Source organism: Pleurodeles waltl, chromosome 9 (assembly GCF_031143425.1).
Source record: "Pleurodeles waltl isolate 20211129_DDA chromosome 9, aPleWal1.hap1.20221129, whole genome shotgun sequence".
In the NCBI taxonomy this organism is placed as follows: Eukaryota; Metazoa; Chordata; class Amphibia; order Caudata; family Salamandridae; genus Pleurodeles; species Pleurodeles waltl.
In genome coordinates, this window is record NC_090448.1 from 1,151,255,010 (window position 1) to 1,151,277,240 (window position 22,231).

A 22,231-nucleotide genomic window follows, 5' to 3' on the forward strand; every position below is an offset into this window, starting at 1 on the left:
CATGTCCACTGTGGATATATCAAAGGCGGCAACATATAAGAACAGACACAATTTTACACAACATTACTGTCTAGATTTGACAGTATAAAGAAATGCGACATTAGGACAAAAGGTTCTATGTCATCTATTTCAATAAGGTAAACTTGTTTAGCCTTTATTACCCTCCATTAATCCCTAAAAACACTGAATGATGCTCAATTTGTAATTACTGCTTGCTAATCTTATTTACGAATGTGAATCTATGATAGTCCCAAAATTGGAGAAGAAAAAAAGTTACCTGCGTGTAACTGAAGTTCTCCAGTACCTCTCATAGATTCACGTGACCCACTCTCCGCCCCAACTAAGGCACACTTGTATATAAACATAAATTTGTGCATAGAAATCGGAATTATAGTGGCCTGGGAGGAAATAAATGAAGATTGTGCCTTGACTGTCCTGAATGGCAGAATTTTTGATGTTTTATAATGATATGAATCGGCTACTCTTGGGATTGTGGGAATGCTTTTATGTGTATGTTTTACACTGTACTACTCACTATATCTACTGTGGGACTCCTAGCTATATGACAGGGATGATTCAAGCATGTGACTAAGAAAGATGCCAGTACTGGAGAACGTCAGTTACAGACAAGTAACTTTGTTCTAGTTTACCTAGACACAATGGATGGCTGGGCCATTGTGAGAAATGAGCGAGAAAGTAAGTAATATCAGAAATATTACTGTAGAATGACTCAGTGCGGACCTTGCCAATTGCACAAGATATGAAATTATCTGATGAGGAAGTGAAGATATAGGGTGCAAATCATGCTCAGTACAGCAAATAAAAAACATGTTTGCATTTGATGAGTTAATTTTATCTGTCAATATCAAGTTGGCCCTGGACAAGATTTCTTTGCAGTCCTCTGGAATGTCTGGTACTTGAAATTCATTTAATTCAAAGCCTAGCTGACACAGTGAGAGAGCATGGATTCAGATGGAGAAACTGCTCGCTGCAGTAAGACCATAGGATCTGGACTGGCTCTTTTCCGAGAGGGGAAGTAACTCAAGAAACCAGTACTGCCTGGCCACCATAATGAGGCAGGTGAGACGGCACAGTTCCCTCCTCTTTTTTGATAACACTTTTGGAATCCAAGGAATTGAAGGAAATATGTAAGCGCAGGTCACTCGCCAATTTAGCAAATACACATTCCCCTGTGCTGGCAAAGTATTAGCATTTTCGGTTCTGATTATTAGGAAACAGTTCCATTTCTGGTTTTCCCCAATGATTTTTAGTGAGCAGTACCTCTGCGCGCCAGTAGGTGGTGTCGGTCTGCTTCATATGTCAGGGTTGTCTGCACTGGAAGTGACGTCCGCTTCACCTATATAGACGCCACCTTGGTGCGCTGATGCCAGTTCTTTTCTTTCCACGCCAATCAGCACAGATCCGGAGAGCTGCAGCCGCTAAACCCTCCTAATCTTGCCTTTTTAGATTATGGACCACCAGTGGGTGCAGAATCTGCCATAATTTCCACCACTGGTAGTCCATAACATTGGACAGGTGGGTCCTACAGATCATTCGGAGGGACTATTTCCTCCCCTTCACATCCTCCCCTGCTTCAAAGCCTCCGTGTTATGACCAGCTGAAAAAGGATCATTTGTTGTCCTTGCTCCACGAGAAAGTCATTGCTCTCTTGGCCAAGGGAGTCATAGAGAGGGTGCCGGTGGGGACTCTACTAGAGGGGAAGTGACATCACCTGGAGTATGTGTAACATAGTCATCCCATTATAGGCTATATTACTGAGGACTATTAACTAACTATCCTTCTTCTTGATCATCATCTATACCTGGCCCATGCAGCGGAATAGATTTGGGTAACAAAGGTGAATGATGAGACAAAGAAGTTATTGAACTGTGCCTCAGTGGTAATTGCAATAGTGTGCAAGGTGTTGATCACATTTGTGGTCCGGACCCCAATGGTGTTGTAAGCTTTGAAGCTTGCCATTTAGGATTAGAAGGATGTGGTTTCAGAAAACTCTTATTAATAGCCAGCACGGATCAAATACAGATCCTTGATCAAGGCTAAAGGCAGCTGCATCATCTCCACATGTGGGGCTTGTATTGTTTCTTCATGTGTCCAATCCGTATGTCCATAATGCCATCCTTCATCACCATCCTCATCATCATCATGTTGCTCAAAAGCCTGGAAAGAGGTACTATTGACTGAGTTGTCTATGTGACCTTGATCTGTTGCAAATATGTTCTCCTCGTATTCTTCTTCCGGGTCTTAGTATATCACTTTAGACTGCATAGGACTGTATGCTGGTCTGAAAGGCCTTTTTTCATCTGAGTCTCCCATGTCGAAAAGACGCTGCAGTGAATAAGGTGAAACCCTGCTTGGTGGGATAAGTTTTGACATTATTGTCATTGGAACACCCTAGCCTTAAAGACCGCCATGGATGGCACTGTATCTGAAGATGTTGTCAATGGTGTTCTTGTTGACTGTGTTCTCATTCATAGTGTCACTGTCAACCGCGTTGAGAGCAACAGTGTCATTCAGGAAAACACTTTTGTTGATTAAGTAATTTTCATTGACAATGTTGTTGACGCTACTGCGCCGTCATTGACAGTAATGCTTGCCGGCAAAGATTTAGAATGATTCTTTGATGACTCCATAATCATTTTTTTCTTCTTAGGAGTGGCTGGCTCAGAAGGAATTTTGGAATGCCTTTTTGATGGTGTCTGTCCACTCAAAAAAAACACGTCTGAGGTTGGGCTACCCTCCTCTTTTGTGGATTTTTAAAATCCTATTTTAGTGGTCCTTAAGAGGCTGAAGATTGTACCTCAGATATCATCTTTGGGGGACATTCAGAGTGTGCATACACCCATTTACATGATTTTCCTGCTGATGAGGAACATTCACCTTCTTCTTCTGAAGTCTGTACAACATTTGATTTCATCTTTTGAAGTCATATCAACAGTCTTACCTCTCTTTCTTTAGGAGTTTTTGAAGCAAATGTTCTACAAATCTTACAGTCCCTTACATCATGGACTGGATGAAAACAATATACACACTTCTTGTGGGGCACTAAGGGTGAATCCTCTTTTGCGACAGTTTACACATGGTGTAAAAAGAAATTTCTTGTTCCATTCAGCCTGGTCTAATTAGGATAAGTAACTTGATGAGGCAAGGTCAATTTTCTCGGAAATGTAAACATTTTAAATAAACCAACTTTTCCGATTGACTGAGCACAGCTCAAGGGGACTCACTTCGCAAATGACATGCAGTATAAATCTGAAGTATGGTGCCTCAGTGGGAAAGGTAAAGACTGCTTTGTTCTGATTGGCTGAATTTTGGATCTTTTCTGATGATGTGAAGAGGTGACTGCTGTGTTTATGTTAAAATATTTCTATACCTAACCCTCTACCTGCTCATTTTAACTACTGTGAAACTCCAAGCTTGATGATGGGGATGACTCAAGCATGTGAATCTGTGAAACAGCCAGTATTGGAGAACTATTAGTTACAAAAGTGATCAATTCATAATTCCATGCATCACCTGTCAAGAAAGTGTGTTCTAATCTGTGAGCGCTCCCAGCTTTTCGCTTTTTGACTTCTGGTGAGCCTCCTTAATGCAGTCTAACACACTGTAAGCTCTGTTTAAATTTGATTATGTACTGCAAATTGCCAGTTGCATGTGAACAGCTAGGGTAAGGGGCTTCAGACAGATAGCAGGGACGTGTATGGAGAGCATGTATGCATGGTATCTATCGCGTGTGGAGATGTCTCGAGCATGGAATACAGATGTAGTGTTTTACTGTAAGATGCCAGCAATAATAATAGTTTATTGCATGATTAATAAAAAGCTTTTCAATTATATATATATATATATATATATATATATATATATATATATAAGCTACAACAACACACTTGCATGCAGTCTGCCCCCAGCACGGCTGACTGTGAAAGGGTTGCGAACCCCTGTTAAATTCCAAAGTCACTTCTCAGATCAGAGGAGAACTCCACAGTCACTTACTTGCTTCCATTAATATTTAATCTTTCAGGCAAATAAACAGATACAGCAAAAACTCCACTCCAACGCGTTTCAAGAGACTCTGCTCCTTGCTCACGGAGATCTCCTGGCAGCTAGTCTACACATCCAAACGCTAACAAGATTATACTTGCGGTGCAGCAACCGGCTATGGGGCCCAAACAGTACAATACAAAATATATAATAATATGAAGTTGGGTATCCCACCCTTTTCACAAAATTTGCAGTTCATCTTTGAGGGTTGGATTTATCATCACAGTAGATGGTCCAGTGTTGGAAGAACTCCAAAGTGAAATTACAAGAATCTATTTTTTATGTATTTTTGACAATTTGCTCCCAAAAGAAAGATTATATGACAATACAATCATCCATGCCTAGAACTCCGAGACATGGCATCTTTATCGACAATTGTGCCCTTGCCCCACGCACTCCAATTAGGCGCTTTCCTAAATTTATTCTGGCTTACCCCCAAGTTCCATACCATGGGGAGGTATGATGGCAGAAATCTATTTCAGATCCATGTGTGGGAGTGTTACATTAGATGGAGGATGGAGAGAGCCTGCCAGAAGGTTATGAAGATTTCAAAACATACCAGGCAGTGCCTTTGGCTCTTGGTAATCAACCACATGTGAGACATACTACGAATAAAGAGACCTGCCACAAATTGCTGGTCAACAGAGGACTTTAACATAGTGCTGTAGGTCCTAAATAGTCACAAACTCTGAGCACTGACACCCTACAACAACTATGATAACACAGTATATCTTGGCAAATCTCTTTAGCTGACATCTCACAATAATAATCATATAAAGTAGGACTATCTCATAGTCTATACGGACAGACCACTGATCTCTCCTCATTGTTTAACCACAACTGCTATTACTTTCTGATCGTGCAGATCATAAAGTGGAAGACTTCCTATACAGCCTCATAGAAAATCAGATTAAGAATATAAAAGATAATTTATCAAATGGATCATCAGAGCTAATCAGAGCTGCCAGCACAACACAAATTTAAAAATGCACATGTATCTCTCACACTACCATCACACCTGTGTAGTGCTACAGCCCATAACATAATCAATGCACCTCAGTGGTCAATACACACAACTGACACTTCCCACACAGGCTCTAAGCAAAGACACTTCAAACCACACATCCACATAGAACAAAATGAGATCCATGTGGCCAAGCGATTAAGTGTCCCAGATAGGAGTAGTAACCCCTGTATAAATACTATAATACAATACAATGCAATACAATAGAATACCTTTGGGTAATGCCTCTTGGTAATGCACCTGCCTATGAGAAATGCCTCTGGTTCTGCGTAATGTATTTGGCACTAGCAATGCTTCTGTCTCTAGATAATACTTTTTAGGGAGCGGCTATGGCTCGATAGATTGAAGGAGTACAGTGTGGAGTCAAGGTACATGAAATTGGGAATAGGCAACTACAGAATGCACCATAAGAGCATTGAGCTAATAATAAAGGAGAATGCTGTCAAACTTTGCCAGTACACCCTAATTTCAAATAGTTTGCTTAATGATAAGATGATAACAGCAATATTGTAAAATAAGTAATGTTGTTATATCTTTTCAACCAAAATAAGCTCCACAAATTCTGTACCACGAGTCATTTTGAAGTGCAAATGTTTAATGACACTGTATTTGACAATTATTAGAATTTGGTTTGTATGGTTATATTATTTCCTTTATAGTAATTAACATTTTACATTTAAAAATTACATTCACAACAAACACCGAGGTTGTCATAAAAGAGGACTCTAAACTATAGTCCCTAAAAAAATCCAAAGTGGCAAACCTGGATTTACAGTGCCATTTGGACCAGTACAAGTGAAAGCATTCTATTTGTGTTTTCGAAGCATGCACTGCATAAATGAATCACTTCATGGTGCTATGTTGGGGAAGTATTTGAGTTATAAGGGACAAAGAAGCTGACATTCATGGGTTAGTGCTAAGCCCAAACAAAATGAATATAAAGGGGTTTCACGGCATTTCGGTATCATTATTTTGATAGCCTCAAGGAAAGTATTTATAAATCCTGAATACAACAGACTGTTGCAAAAGATCACACACTTACTTTGGCAAAGAACTTGATTTCTTGCTCGTGTGGAGACTTTTCGGTTTTCCCACTGCTGACAATGGCCTCTGCAAATACACAACGCAGATGTCATGCAACACTGACATATAAAAACGCCTGGCATCACGAGTCACATTATTAATAAAATTTGCTGTTTCCTTTCAATGCAGACCTTATTTGTAAACCAATGTAAAGTCACTTTTGCCCTGTAAATAATGATAATTATAGGTATATTTGCATAGTATAGTATACTCTCCACATTTTTACAGCAGCGATATGCAACATATTTGGCTCCCACTTTCTTAACCCTCATCAGTAAATCACTAAGCTGATTTACCCTGGTCAGGATTTAGGGCCTTATTTAGCTCTCGGCAGGCATCCAGACATCTGGAAGGTCAGCAGATGGATGTCCTCTGATCCCATGGTGAAGCACCTCTTGCAATATCTAGAGATATCCATCTATCTGCTGGGGATCTTCCTGCTATGAGAAGAGCTGCTGCAGCAGTAAATGTTGCAGAGCGGGCACCATGTTTATAAAGCCTGCTAAGCAAACATTTTATTCGGAGACAATAAACTTCCAAAGAAGGAGATTCTTTTATGAGACCATAAACTAAATAGTCCCATCACACAGTAAGCCTTTCCTCTGCTTGTGAGGGGCATTTAACACTTTCTCGATCAGTTTCCGACACACATCGTGTAGCAGAAAAGGGAAGGTAAAAATGAAGGATGGTCTACCCTCACTCAATGGGACATGACGACCATCAATGTGACTCAGTAGTTCTGTGGCAGAGCGACCGCTGGGCCAGAGGATACCACTGCCCCAGCCGTTGGAGGCTCGGACAGTAGTAACCCAGTGGTTCTTCCAACTGTAAATAGAGTGAGGCAACCACTGGTCTTGCAGAGCAGGAACACTGCTGGTTATGGCATTCCTGCCACTCTGCCAAACCCTCTGCCTAAAGGAGGCCCTTAATCCTACAACTTGCAGTTAATACACAAGACTCTACAGTACTCACTCCTCCCACTAAGCCATTTCACCATCTTCATAATCGAGATATACCCCATTTTCCAGAGTGTGATGCGGTGCAGTTTATATTATCATATACAAAGCAGACTCTATTCTCCAGAGTGTGAAGAGCTGCCATTTATATTAGCATAAACGTTGCAAAAAAAGTTACTTACCTTTAGTAATGATCTTTCTAGTGACTAATCTATTTAACTGCAGATTTCTCACATTTTGAATATTCGGAGTCAGAATGGATCCAAAAACCTTTCAATAGCTCTCCCTGCCAGGAGGGGGGTTGGCTCCATCTCAACACCAGAAACGTCACTGGAGCCATAAAACACCCCTGCTGGCGTCCTGATGTCAGTGACCTATCCATTAGTTCCGTGCTTCGAGGCGAACAGGATGACATTGACATCTTATCAGCAAGGTGCAGTACAAAACTTAAAGTCGGAACCTTTTAATGATTCTAGTAGAAAATCAGCAGTCAAGAAGGGGAGGTTGGAAGGACTCGTGAGGACTCAGCAGGTAGCTCGAGTATTCACCAAAAAGATTGTTACCAAAGGTAAATAACTTGGTCTTCTAATAGAGATTGCAAACTTCTCACCTTTTAAATATATTTCCCAAGTAAAAACCCAACTGGGAGGTGGGGCATGAAGAACTGGCTAAACCAAACAGTTATGGAGGATTTAGTGTGCAAAGTGTCCTTCCATCCACACCTCTGTATCCAAACAGTAGTGTTCTGCAAATGTGTGTAGGGAAGAATAGGTTGTTGCTTTGCAGATGTCTGCCACAGGGACTCCCCTTTCCAGAGCTGAAGTTGAAGACTGTGCCCTGGTGGAATGAACTCTGATGCCCCTGGATGTTTCTAGGATATTAGCACATAACACATCGTATTGCACAAGATGAGCCAGCTGGACGTTCTCTTTTGGACAGTGTTGCCCTTCATTGTGCAGGTGTAGCTGATGAAAACCTGTGCACCAAGCCGGAAATATTTGATATGATCAATGTAAAAAGAAACTGACCACCTTCTTAGGGTCTGGTCTGTGTAGTCTCTCCTCCTCCTTAGTGGGATATGGAGGCAGGACAAAGGTAGGCAAGATGATAGACTGCCCCTAAGTGAAATGGTGTGACTATCTTTGGCAGGAAGGAAGCTATGGTTTCTAAGGACCAAATAATCAGGAAAAAAGGGCGTAAGGATTTAATGGCAATCAGAAAAAATGTTTACAGGTAAGGAATTGCAAGCGGCAACTGTGTAAGGGTTCAAACGTTAAACACAGTAAAAATATGAGGACCAGATTAAGATACCCTTGAGGCATAATGAACAGGGATGGGGGGAACATAACTGTGAGGCCCTTCAGAAGTCCGAGACACAGAAAGGCAAACAACACAGATAAGTGGCTCTTTACCGTACACAACCCTGCTCAGCCATCGACAGGGCAAGCTGTAAGATATCCCACTGGTGGACCTTGACAGGGTATATGAAATTATCTGAACAACATGTGACAAACCTAAGCCTTCTCCCACAGTACACAATTTTAGTGGAATGTCTGTGGGAGCTTCAAAAAAATCCTACACTTCACTAGGAAGATGAAAAGCATTCAGGTGTCTTAGCTGCAGTGTCTTTGGAGGTACTACTGAAGAGTCCTCAGATTCCAACGTGTGTGAGTGATCAGGAGAATGCATGGGGCTAGCAGGCCAAGCAGATGCAAAACCAATAGGCTTGGAAGCTGTGCTCCATTCTGAAACATCAGAATCAGCCTGAATATCCATTATCCCCTGAGGTGGGGGAAAAAGGCTTGACTGATTGTAGTGTCCAATACTACCCTATGAAAAGGATGCACTGCGAGAGCGCCAGGTGATACTTGGGCATGTTGCTGGAAAAGCCCAGGTCGTATTCTAATGAAGCTGATGACTGTAGGTGGCACATCATTAGCTCAGGACACTTGGCCCTGAAGAGCCAATCATCCAAGTACAGAAACACTAGAAGTCCTGATTTTCTGGGGCAGGCAGTGACCACTTCCAAAACTTTTGTGAAGACTCGTGGAATGTAAGTCAAGCTAAACAGGAGGACGACAATTTGGTAATGCATGTAGCGTGGGTACTACCTATGCAATCGCAGAATTGGTATGTGAAAATATGTATCCTGGAGATCAACAGATACCATCCAGTTTTCTGTTTCCAGTGTCAGCATCTAGAATTTTTCCTTGTGCAGGACCAGGAAGTACCAGAAGCAGCACCTCTGCTCTGGGACCAATTCCTTTGCCCTCTTAAGTGAGATGTTTACATCCTGCTGAAGGATGTGTAGGTGGTCTGCAGATGGAAAGGAAGACAAGGAGGGAATTGGTGGAGGGGCCTGTCGGAAGGATACAGCATATCCTGTTTTTATGATCAGCAAGACCCATTGGTCTGACATTATGGCCTCTCAGGTGTGAAAAGAATACCATTTCCGTAATAGATGCCATATGCTCCGACTAGAGGGAACTAGGGCTGTTTTCCTACCGTAAGTACAGAGAAAGAAGAGAAGGAGGAGGGACAGAGAGGTAAGGTTCGGCCTCTGCCCTAGCCACGAACCAGTACTGCTGAAAAAAGGGTTTCTGTAGCTGCTGACCTTGCTGTCTGCCACAAAAGGAGAAACCTCTGGTGAACCCTCAGAATTTTCTAATTGTCTGCAATCTCACTGCTGGGTTTGGAGTCCTAGAGATCTAGCAGTGGCTACTATCCTTGAGCCACTGAAGGGCCGAATCAGCCTTTTCTCTGAACAGCAGTGAGCCATCACAGGAAACGTCCATCAGGTTTGCTTTAATATCGTAGAAGGAACCGGAGTTGTGCAATCAGGCGTGCCCATCACACATGTCATAACTAAGTCTAATTGAAGGACTTGTCTGGTTGCGACCTGGCCATCCCAACCATTCCTACATGGGAATAAAGACCCATTAAGCATGTTGCATTAATAGATTGAAGGGTCATACTCCTTACTGAGAACAACTTGCCAACTGCTCTATAATCCCAAGGATTATGGGGACTAGTTATTGCTTTGAGAAGAAGGAGGAGGAGGAGTGGCTTCTGGAAGCTCAATGCCACTTGGACGGTCAATGCCGTCAGAGTCTTGTTATCGCTTCACCTTGTGTTTGCATCAGGAAGGCTTTAACTATGGTAACTCCGTTGATTTCATCCTCAAGCAAGATTTCTTCCTGGCGAGTCGATCGATCGGGGGCTGGGCCCAAAAACGTTTGCCTCCCTTTCCTTGATGGCCTTGGGGTACACGATCCTGCCCAAGTTGCACTACCTCTTGTTGTGCTCAGACTCCAAGCACCAAAGATATATGTTGTATGGATCCAAGATGCACATTTGTCCACCACAGTATCTACAGGGTTTGAAGCCTACTCTCTTGGACAGTGAAAACCTGACAAAAATTGTTAAAAGATGCCGACTGAACATCTTGGGAGAGCATGTTCCGAAAAGGAATGGTGGTGTGAGAAAAAGGGAACTAAAGACAGGGTGCCAGTAAGGCAGCTTTAGAGCTCCAATGACCTCATGGTGGTCGTTTCCAGTGCAGAAATGGTGCTAGCGCCCTATACCAGCGTGAAGAGCTATCAAAAAGTTTCCGTAGTTTGATGCCGAAATATTCAGGTGAAGTATATATAGGTCGAATTACCATCAAACTGTGAAATATTGCCATTTCCATCACCCTAAAATTTATTTATTCTATTATACAATGTTAAGAGTTGGCATTTGCTTTGCCATAAACCAAACATATTTTATCCTCCAAAGTACAGAGAGTTACCGTATGCCTTATCATAAATAAGACACACTTATTTTCCAGAATGTGAAGACCTCCCTTTAACATTACGGGAAAAGATTACCACCCATAAGGCTGACACAATGACATTTTTGAGGACAGTTATCTTACCCAAGTGTGCTATAAACTCTTGTGCTGAGTCGACATACTTCAATATTTTCTTCAAAAATTTAAAGGCAAATCTTTTCTCCATGGAAGAGGCATCCAATTCCATCTCCTTCAAACCCCTGAAATGAGAAGTTGAGAAAAGAAAGAATGTTATGAAACATATAGTAATAGTTTCTGGAGATGGGCAGAGGATAAAGATTCCCACTGTGAGCAGTGATGATTGACAAATATCAGGTCAATGCATAATGTTCGTTACACGTGACATTTTGCACAGCTTTATTTTGCAGGAGATTGGTTATAACATAAAATGACTTGCAGGAAAAGAAAATGTCACATATGAGACATTGGCCCTCATTACAACATTGGCGGTATTGACCACCTACCGCCAGGGCGACGGCTGGCAACATGCCGTCACCGTGGCTAGCAGCCGCCAACCACATTATTACCATACACGAAATACCACCAGAAGGCTAGCGGTATTCCGTCGACGGTCATGGCGGCGGGTGGCGGTAAGGTGGTGGTGCTGCCAGCAGCAGCGCCACGCCAGAAAAATACCGCCCACCATATCATGAGCCATGATACAGCCTGGCGGTGTTTTGCCGGTGGACGCTGCTGCTGGTAGGCCGCATCCTGTCTCCTGCCGGAGGACCCCCTGCAAGTAGGTAAGTGGGGTTCTCCGACAGGAGAGGGGGGTGTTGTGTGCATGTGTGGGAGTGTTGTGTGTGGGGGTGTCTGTTTTTGTATGCGTGCATGCGGGTGTGAGTCACGTGGAATGCATGCGTGAATTAATGAATGTGAGTGTACGTGTCTGTTGTGTGTTGTGAATGCGTGCGAGGGTGGATGTGGGTATGCGTGTGTGTATGGTTGTATGTGTGCGTGTGTGGATGTCAGGGGGGTCGGGAGTGGGAGAGGGGGGCTCTGGGGGAGGGCGGGGGAGACCCCTATCAGTGCCAGGGAAAGAATTCCCTGGCACTGATAGTGCCTACCGCCATGGTTTTCGTGGTAGTAAGATTGCCACGAAAACCATGGCGGTAGACGGGGGTCATACACCCGAGGGTGGGATTGTGACAGCCGCTGGGCTGGAGACCGAAGTCTCCAGCCCAGCGGCTGTTACCACCTTGGCATACGGAGCGGTACATTGCCGGTTTGGCTTGAGCCAAACCGCCAATGTCATAATTTGGGAAAAGGTACCGCCAGTCTGTTGGTAGTACCTTTCCCCAAGTCACCGCCGTCGGCCAGGGTCGTAATGACCCCCATTTTGTCCCTGGACCAATGCAATCGCTTGAACCTAGCATGACTTGTGAATGAGAGCCGTCCAATCACATTCAATGTTCTTGCAAGATACTGGCAAATTTGAATTCCCAAAATATTGCATAATTTCATGTTATTTTCATGAAATTTCACAAAACGAAATTTTGCAATGTTGCAAAGGAAAAATATGGAGAGTTGTTAAGATGTAAGGGAAAAGGCAGAGTTGGTGACAATGAATGAGCGTTTTTATAGCACAAACTAAAAATTTATAATTTTCTACAGCAGGTGAAGTACAGATCCTGCTGATGAGTGTGCCTCAAACCTGCTTATGAAGCGGATAATGGAGATGGGACTCTTCTTATGGAAGCCTTTCCTTCTTTGAAGGGGCTGCCAAATAGAGAGCCAGTTATGGGCTAATGTTTACATATATTAAAATATATGAAAACAACGAAAGGAAAAGGGTGTGTGTAAGGATTAAATGTTTGTTGAAGAACAAGAAAATCGAGAAGGGAATAAAGAAGGATAAGTTACTTACCTGTCATCCTAGTTCTCTTCCAGGGGAATCCACATCAAAGTCATAAGCATTGAATATTCCCGCCTATGTGCGGGGACCCCGCAGAATACAGCAAATATATACGCACAACATATAATATAATATAAACATATAAATATGTAAAACTATTATATTTATTTACATCCATGCAGCCAATAGTGAAGGCTAAAAATGGCACTTACATTCGCTTTTCCTTTAATAAACCTCTTACCAGACTCTAATGTGTCTGTAAAAAACAGACATGTCTCACAAGACAAGATCTAGGACACCACATAGGAGTTCTAAGTCAAGGTCTTGTCACTCCTAGTGTCCCAGGTCACGTTGCAGACATAGATCACCTTTTTGGTCCACGACTTCTCGCTCATCTGTTAGAGAATATTCACCAACACTGTCTGACTCACCTCCTGCGAGGGTCTCTCCAGTGGAGGACCTTGTTACTTTTAATGATGTGCTTGTCAGAGGGGTAGCAAAGTTGAACATAGACATTGCAACACCTGTGTCTAGGTCATCTGTAATTTTTAGATGCTCCATCACAGATTGGCTTCCAGACCACTCCTATCACTGGTCCCGGGACTTCTGGCCTGCCATGCAAGTCTTCCTGACTCCAACTTCTGTGCATGCTGCACCATCAAGACTTCTAAAGAAATACAAGGCTCCTGACCAGGACTTTCTGTTTCTCCAGTCTGATCCTCCTCCAGACTCTGTGATAGGCGCGGCTGCAAGAAAGGCACATCTTACTGCGTCATCTTCTACAGTCCTGCCAGATAAGGACAGTAAACAGTTTGATTCAGTAGGGAAGAAGATGTGAATATCTCTGCATCTTTCATGAAGATGGCCAGAGCCTCTGCAATACTTGGGAGGTATGATAAATTAATGTGTGACCTCCTATCCATATTTACAGAGAAATTGCCAAAGGAGGATAGACAAGATTTGCAGGAAATCCTAGCGGTTGCAAACCAGGTCATCAGTACTGCAGCTGAGGCCTCTGACCTCGCTGCTCATGGCTATTTTCAAGGAATATCTGCAAGATGCCTTTCTTGGCTCAGACTTACAGGCCTGAAACCTGAAGCCCAGCAAAGAATCTTGAATCTTCCCCTCACTAGAACATCCCTTTTCGGGAAACATGCCAACAACAAAATGGCCAAGAGGAAAGCGGAAGTGGATACTCTCAAGGCAGTGGGCCTCGAGAAGCGCAAATAATTTAGACGCAAATACAGACCATATGACCGATGACCTTATCAGCAGAGGGTTCAAACCCCTCACTGGGTTCTACGACAGCAACATCAAACTCGATCACATTACCATCCATGAAGTCCAGGACGAGGAAGGAATATTCCCCGTCCCTCTGCATATTCACATAAAGTGCAGCCAAAACAATGAGCCATTGCTTCCCTCTTCCATGTTTCCTTCTCCGGTCGGGGGAATTATCGTAAAGCACCTAAACAAGTGGCACAAGCGACAGATGGGTATTGAACATTTTTCAAAATGGTTACTTGCTTAGATTCAAGTCTACTCCCCTAGCAGTCCCACCAAAAACAACATCCTGCCATCTACAAGTCTTTTAGCAAAATGAAATATTCACGCTACTTTCTAGTCCAGAAAGAAGGCCCAACTCGGGAGTACAGACTGATTCTAGACCTAAGGCTTCTGAACAAGTTCATTCGGAAGGAAAAATTCTGAATGTTTGCCCTTCACCAGATTTACCCCCAGCTCCATCAGGGGCACTGGTTGTGCTCCATCGACCTTCAGGATGCCTACTTCCACATATCAATTGCAGGAAAACATTGAAAGTTTCCCTGCTTCAGAGTGGCATCCAAGCAACACCAGTACTAAGTGTTACCCTTTTCTGAAATCAGCGCCCCAAACTTTTTTTAAATGAATGGCCGTAGTTGCTGCGCACCTGTGGAGGAAGAAAATATTTGTCTACCAATACGTAGACGACTGGTTGATCAAGAGCACCTACCCAGCACTTACGCAACAGCATTATCAGACCGGTCTCAAAACTCTGCAAAAGTTGGGTCTACAGGTCAATTTCAAAACATCTACACAACTAGCCACTCATAGAATACATTACCTGGGAGCGATTCTGGATACAAACCATGCATAAGTGTATCCTTTGGAAGAGAGGTTATCCCCAATGAATAGGAAACGTTGCTCTCTCCTCTGCACCCCTCATCCATCAGCCAGACAACCAGCATTGCTACTGGGATCAATAGCCTTGTGCATCTTTATAGTCCCCGGTGCCAGACTGCACATGAGACCACTACAATAAGTACTGGAAGATCAGTGGTCTCAGAATTCTAACCTATGGGATGACAGACTAGCCATCACACAAGAAGTCAAGCAGTCACTGAAATGGTGGATGCAGAGCCAGCATTTACAGATAGAAGTGCCTTTTCACCAGAAACTCCCTACACACACTCTGATCATGGATGCTTCCCTCCAGGGTTCAAGAGCTCACATGGGGTCTCTGCAAGTTCAGGGCTTGTGGTCAGACCAGGAACAGCTCTATCACATGAACATGCTGGAACTCAGGGCAGTCCATCTAGCACAGAAGTCCCTCTATCCACCAAAAGAGAAGAGCTCTCTTCTCATTCAAACAGACAACACAAACACAATGCATTACTTGAACAAACAGGGATGGACTCGCTCACATCCTCTATCACTGGAGGCACAATCCATCTGGAAATGGCTACTAGACAGAGACCTAACAATTTTTGCTGTTCACCTACCAGGATCTCTGAACACCTAAGCAAACTCCTCAAGACGCACCTTCACAAAGGATCATGACTGAGTTCTGAATACCAACGACATTCAAGCTATTTTTCAGGAATGGGGCAACCGCAAATAGACCTGTTTGCAGGTGAAGCAAACAAAAAATGCCCAGACTTCGCATCCAGTTTCTACCGACCAGGGACAAAGAGGAATGCCCTTTTGATAAGCTGGTTAGGGACTTTTATGTATGTGTTTCCCCCAATTCTCCGATAATGACAGTCATCAACAAGTTCTACAGAGCCAGGACCAGCCCCGGAATGGCCCCGTCAGTGGTGGTACTCGGACCTACTCCATCTGTCATAAAGACCACACAGGAGACTACCGTGCAGACTGGACCTCCTCCACAATCTCGGAGGGAAGATATTCCACCCCAACCTTCCCTCATTGAGCTTGACAGCATGGCTCTTGAATTCCTGCAGCCTGGACATTTAGGACTCTCTCAGGTTTGCATGAACATTTTAATAGAATCAAAATGACCTTCTACTAGACATTCTTATTACTCTAAATGTAAAAGGTTTTACATGTGATATATTAAGAATGGTTACCATCCAATTCTGGAACAAGAAAAGGTTATACTACCATACCTTCTCCATCTAGCAAAATCTGGATTACAGTTTTCTTCTACTAAGATTCACTTGTCAACAATTACTTCTTATAGAAAGTCACCTTCTCAACTGTCATTCTTGCAAATACCTGTGGTGAAAGATTTCCTGGAGTGTATAAAGATGGTGTTCCCTCCCGTACACTCCTCCTCTCCTCCTTGGGAGTTGAATGTGGTACTATCAAAACTTATGGGCCCATCTTTTGAACTAATACATAAGGCTTCCTTACAACAACTTACATGGGAGTCTGCTTTTCTAGTGGCAATTACTTTGGTGCAGAGTCAGTGAGATTCAGTCTCTCTACGTCAAAGAGCCTTGCAAATTTTTCATGCCAACAGGGTAGTGATGGGGGCTCATCCCAGTTTCCTCCCCAAGGTGGTGTAAGAATTCCACATCAATCAGACAGTTTCACTTCCTACATTCTTTCCTAACCCGTCCACACCTGGGAAAAAAGATTTACACTCTCTAGACCTCAAAAGAATACTGAGAGTTTACCTAGATAAAACCAAATACATCAGACAGTTTGATCACCTTTTTGTAAACTGTGGCTTTATGAGGACAGGCAAACCATCTTCAGATAGATAGTTTCTTGCATTATGTTCACCTACCAGCTGGATAAAAAGCAATTGCCTGCCAGGCCTAAAGCACACTCTACAAGAGGCAAGGTGGAAACAGCAGCCCTGCTAAAGAATGTCCCCATCTCCGAAGTCTGAAAAGCAGCTACTTGGAGATCAGTGATACTTTCACAAGACATTACTGTCAAGACTCAGATACCAAGACAGAGACCCTAATAGGGCAGGCCACTTAAGAAACGTATTTTGCGGATAAAAAATATGGTGGTTGCCTTTGATTCGTCCGCAAGAGTAAGGGATGGACTTGCTATTCTATTCCATGCTTATGACTATTGATGAGGATCCCCTAAAAGAGAAGGATAAGTTACTTACTTGCAATCCTAGTTCTCTTCCAGGGGAATCTTCATAAAGACCATAAACAACCAGCCCTCCTCCCCGGACAAATCTTCTGGATAAAAAGGATTATTCAATATGTCACCTTAAAAAAGTACTGACCTAACTGTCACCCAACAGTCACCTCTGGGCATGATGGGATACAGGAGGTCCTGGAGGTCTTAAAGGAACGGAGCCAGTTTTTTTCTTTGTTATACTTTTAATGCAGTCCATTGGCTAATAATGCCTGTGGATTTCTCTTCAGTTTTACCTTTAATAAAAGCTGTGTTTTTGCACTCTATACTCTTTTTCTTCTGTTTTTACAGAAATGTTAGAGTCTAGTAGGAGGTTTATTAAAGGAGAAGCTAATGTAAGTGGCATTTTTATTCTTTATTATAGGCTGCATGATGTATATAAATATAATGATTTTACATATGTATATATTTATATTATATTATATGTTTTGTATAAATATTTGTTGTATGCTCCGGAATCCCCGCATGTGGGTGGGAATATTCAGTGCTTATGACTATTGGTGAGGATCCCTGAAAGAGAAGTGTGCTTCACTTTACCTCCTCCGTTTGACCATTATAGGTCAAGGTTTGATCATAAAAATATGTCACGATCCCCAAAAGAATAACACAGAAAGGGTGTTGACTTAACTGAAGTACACTAGCAGGGGCATAACACAGCCCTCTGTGGTACACGGGGTCTGAACCCTCCAGGAGGCCCCCAAACCTTTAGCTGTGTCCCTTCTGCCTAAGTTGCCCCAGAATTTGGGAGACTCAATGGCCACTATCACATTTTACAGGGAGAGACCCATCATTTTACATTACACAACTGTACACTAGCCTGAATTCCCGGAAAAGGAATCATGTCACCTCATGTCTTCTGACTGCCAAATCCAAGATGAAGAATAGCATCTAAGAAAATGGGTCTGCCAGCTGAGGCAGGACTTCTGAGAATGACAGAGCCTGTCAAGCTTATCGATTACCCTGGTATGAACTAATCATTTCTGGCTTGAACAGTTACACTAGAAGACCTTTCAATGGTCTTAAAAAAGAGGTTACAGCTCAGGCTCTGATATGTCTTTTGGAGGACACTCATACCTTCTGTTTAATCCTCACCTGAAATGGGAATAATGTATAGGAAGCCATAAGACAGAACATGCTAAACATTCTGCTAAAAGCGTTTCATCCCATACTTTCAGAATCTTGGGAGATTCCTGGAGCCATGGATTGAGATTCAACTATGCTTCATTGTCAGTGTGTGATTAGTTGTAAGGGTTGATTCCCTACCATAAATACATCTATCATTGAAGAGTAAGGGTGATGGCTGGCTGAAGTGGGAGATCACAGATCTGCATTGTGGGCTGGAACACTGAGCTAACATCGATCATACCAAAAGTGAAGAGAAGGGGAAGAGGACAGAAAGAAGAGAGAAATAATGTATGCAATGTCATTATAAGAGAAGCTAAACACTAGTGACCACATGCAGGGATAAGGAACACTGCTTTTGTAAACCTGTTTTCCTTAGCCCATCTAGATCCTCCAAGGTAATGCCTTGTGTTGTGATGAGAATGATGAATGTGGAATAGTGTGCTACAAATCCCACCAGAGGCTGTTAGTAAAACCCACATGAGTATGGTTTAAGTTGGGGTCAACATTGCTCTTGATGGGATTATGTGCAGAAGTTATTCTTGTAACTCAGCTGACGTTTCTTCAGTATACCTACTAAGTCTACTTGAACTATGTAGACATCTTCAACATCTAAATGCAAACATGGCAAACACAATAGAGTTGTATGAAACACATTATATTACCTGGATATAGCATAGCCATTTACTTGGAGGAACCTGAATAACTCCTGTGCTTTGTCTTTGTCTCTTGACTTCTCTTTAGCCGTCAGTGTATCATAAGGAACCAGCAAAGGATGAGTGCCACCACCTGGAGGAGGGAGAAAAAAGATCTGTCATAACCCACATGAGTTTTATATATATGATCAGCTTCATTCATTTAGCAATGCAGCTCCTTGGTTCTACTTTTTTTTTTGAGTTTTATTGATGACTTAGGTGCAGCAACGTAACTCTCAGTAAAATACTTCTCAATGATTCTGGTTTACTTAAGTTGTTTTGTTATTATCTACTTCAAGGATTCTGGAACGTATTCAAATTTCATAGATGTCTGCCACTTGTTATGCCCCATCGGAGGATGACAGCATGGACATCACCAATGCATATGTCCAGACATTGCTCTACTTCAACAGATCTCTCTTGAATGCTTTACTGATTCCTCGCTTAAACTGCCAATCATAGCGCATAATTTCCACATGGGCAAGTGTTAAAACTGGATGTAATGTGCACAACTAACAAAAGTACTGTAAGAAATGTATCAATGATCATATATTTAAACTTCATATCTTCATTGTCGCAAGGCTGCAGACCGTTATTTTTCTGAACATCACAAGGAAGGAATTGTTTCTTACCAGTAATCCTAGCTCTCTCTCATGGGAATCACAACTGAAATCATAAGCACTGAATAGTGCTCATAACCACTGAAGCCTCATTACAGCATATTTCTTGACAACTGCTTTTTTGGTTGCCAATATATCAGCATGTCTGATTAGGAAAGTTCAAGTTTCATAATCCCATGAACCATATACAATATTTCATAGCAATAAAGTAGTTATGAGGACTCATCTGAAATACTTACCCAAAGTTGTTTAGTATTTTCATCATATCATCACAGAGCCAACTTTATTTCAGAATCCTTCAACTCCAGCAGAAAGAACTCTACACACTTTAGATGCAAGACTGGGCTTAAATTTTTATCACCAATACAAAATATATTTGTAAATATAAACAATTGTTCATAAAAGATGGACCTTTAGGTAGAGGTTTAGCCACATATAAACATTCTAAATCCAGGTGGCCAGTCTCTTGCATTCTATTGTGCAATCAGAAAGCAAACAAAACTTTGACTGGTAGACCGAAGGCTCATTTTACCAGAGGGAAAGCAGCAACAGTTTCTTTAACCAGGAACATTCTTATTGTAGAAATGTAAAAACCAGCCACACTGAGGTCTTTACACACTTTTATGAGGCACTACTTGTTAGACTCAGATACTAGAATAAATGCTCAAGTAGGACAAGCTTCTCTAAGGAATCTTTGCTTAGCTGCTTAGATAGATCATCTTTTATTTTTTTCTCCATGGAGATCCCCTGAGAGAGATTATGTTTTCCTCCTTGTAATCCTAGTTCTCCTTCAGATCAATCTCCACTGATATAAGCAACCCGCCCTCCTCCCTGGTGGAAAAGACAAACATGATTAATATACAGTGAATGTGGACACAGGAATCACAATATCCTAAGCTCCAATCTAATATAAAAGGGGAATATGTAATTCCTTACCAAAGCAGTCCTCTCCAAAAAGTACTGGAAGGAACTGTTAAAGATGCCTTTTTCATACTGTTTACATTAGTTGTACTCTAGTTGGTGCTGTAAAAAAAAGAACTGCGGTATCTGCCACCTGCTGGACCTTATGGGACACTGGAGGGCTATGAGCCCTTAAAGGCGCAGTGTCAGTTTTTGTAACTACAGTACTGCAGTCTATAGGTCTACATTGCCCCATTCCTCCTTCTCCGTTTCCTTTTTAACCCCTTCCCAGCCATGGATGTAATGGTTACGTCCGGTGGCGCAGTGCTGAGGCGCCACAAACGTAACCATTACATCCCGGTATAGGCCCTCGGGGGAAGCGCTAGTGTTCCACTGAGGGTCTCCTTTCAACCCCGACCCCCTCCACACCCCCAGTGACGTCTGATGACGTCAGCGTAACCTTATCAGAGGTCAGCGAGGAGAAACTGATTAGTTTCTCCTCTGTACAGGGGCAGGGGAGGCACAGAGGCATGAAAAAGGAAGGAAAGGCTGCAGGAATGCCCACTAGACACCAGGGACTTTAGGTAAACAAAGAAGAAAAACAAAGAAGGGGAGTCGCCCCTCAGGCAAGGGTCGCTCCCAAAGGGGGACAATTTATTATAAGGCCATTTCTGCCCCCCTGGGAGGGGCAGGAGCCATTAGGCACCAGGGATGTTTTTTTTCTTCTATATTGATAAGGGGAGTGACCCCTTAGGCCAGGGTCGCTCCCAGGAGGGTACATTTTTTTAAAGCCTTTTCTAACCCTCCCGGGGGGAGACTGGCCTATATTAATTAGGCCGATCTGCCCCTGGGGAGCAGAAGCCACTAGACACCAGGGATTTATTTTTATTTATATTGATAAGGGGAGCAACCCCTTAGGCAAGGGTAGTCCCCAGGGGCACCAGGGATTGGTGTGTGTGTTTTGTTTGGGGGCCAGCCCCTTGTGCAAGAGTCGCTCCCATGGGGGCACATTACTGTTGACCATATCTGCCCCCCTTGGGGGAAAAGGCAAAAAGTCTACTAGATGCCAAGGAATTAAAAAGAAACAAAATATAGAGGGGTGGTGGCTACCAACCAGTATGGGCATGGTTATGCCCCCACCCCAACTGAAGGGGGTAACAGTCTTTCAGTCTTCCCCCTGCACACTATTACATCTTATCGCACAGCAAGCAAGAGGACATTTGATTATTTTGGGTTTTGGTTTTACATTTGGGCCATAAGAGCTTGGCTAACTCTCAAAATCGTCGCACTTGGAATGGTGAGGGCTGCACTTTTTGGACTTTGGGATGCTGCCATGTAGAAAGATCCACAAGACCTAGACACATCTGAAAACTAAACATCTGGGTGAGTCCAGGGTGGTGTGCTTCACATGCACCCTGCACCATTTTCTTACCCACAATGCCCTGCAAACCTCCAACTTTGCTGGAAATCACACATTTTTCCCACATTTTTGTGATGGAACCTTCCGGAATCTGCAGGAATCCACAAAATTCCTACCACCCAACATTGTCTCATCTATAGCGATAAAAATTCTGCCCCACTTGTCAGCCTAAAGTAGTTTTTTTCCCAAACTGTCCTTTTGGACCTGCTTTGGTTCCCCCTCAATTTCGACATGTTTTTGGCTCCTCCCTGTCACAGGTACTTAGCCCACCTACAC

General features: G+C 42.9%; 1 protein-coding gene across 9 annotated transcripts in view; it reads right to left on the reverse strand.

Moving 5' to 3' along the window:
- RYR3 (ryanodine receptor 3) overlaps positions 1 to 22,231 on the reverse strand; it is a 1,450,647-nt gene that overhangs the window by 537,404 nt on the left and 891,012 nt on the right. For all 9 annotated transcript variants that reach the window (XM_069208992.1, XM_069208994.1, XM_069208991.1 and 6 more), the window contains 3 exons: positions 18,986 to 19,109; positions 11,042 to 11,157; positions 6,129 to 6,196 (listed from right to left, as the gene is read on the reverse strand). In XM_069208992.1, the coding sequence (XP_069065093.1) occupies positions 6,129 to 6,196; positions 11,042 to 11,157; positions 18,986 to 19,109 (308 nt within the window). The remainder of the gene's footprint in view (positions 1 to 6,128; positions 6,197 to 11,041; positions 11,158 to 18,985; positions 19,110 to 22,231) is intronic.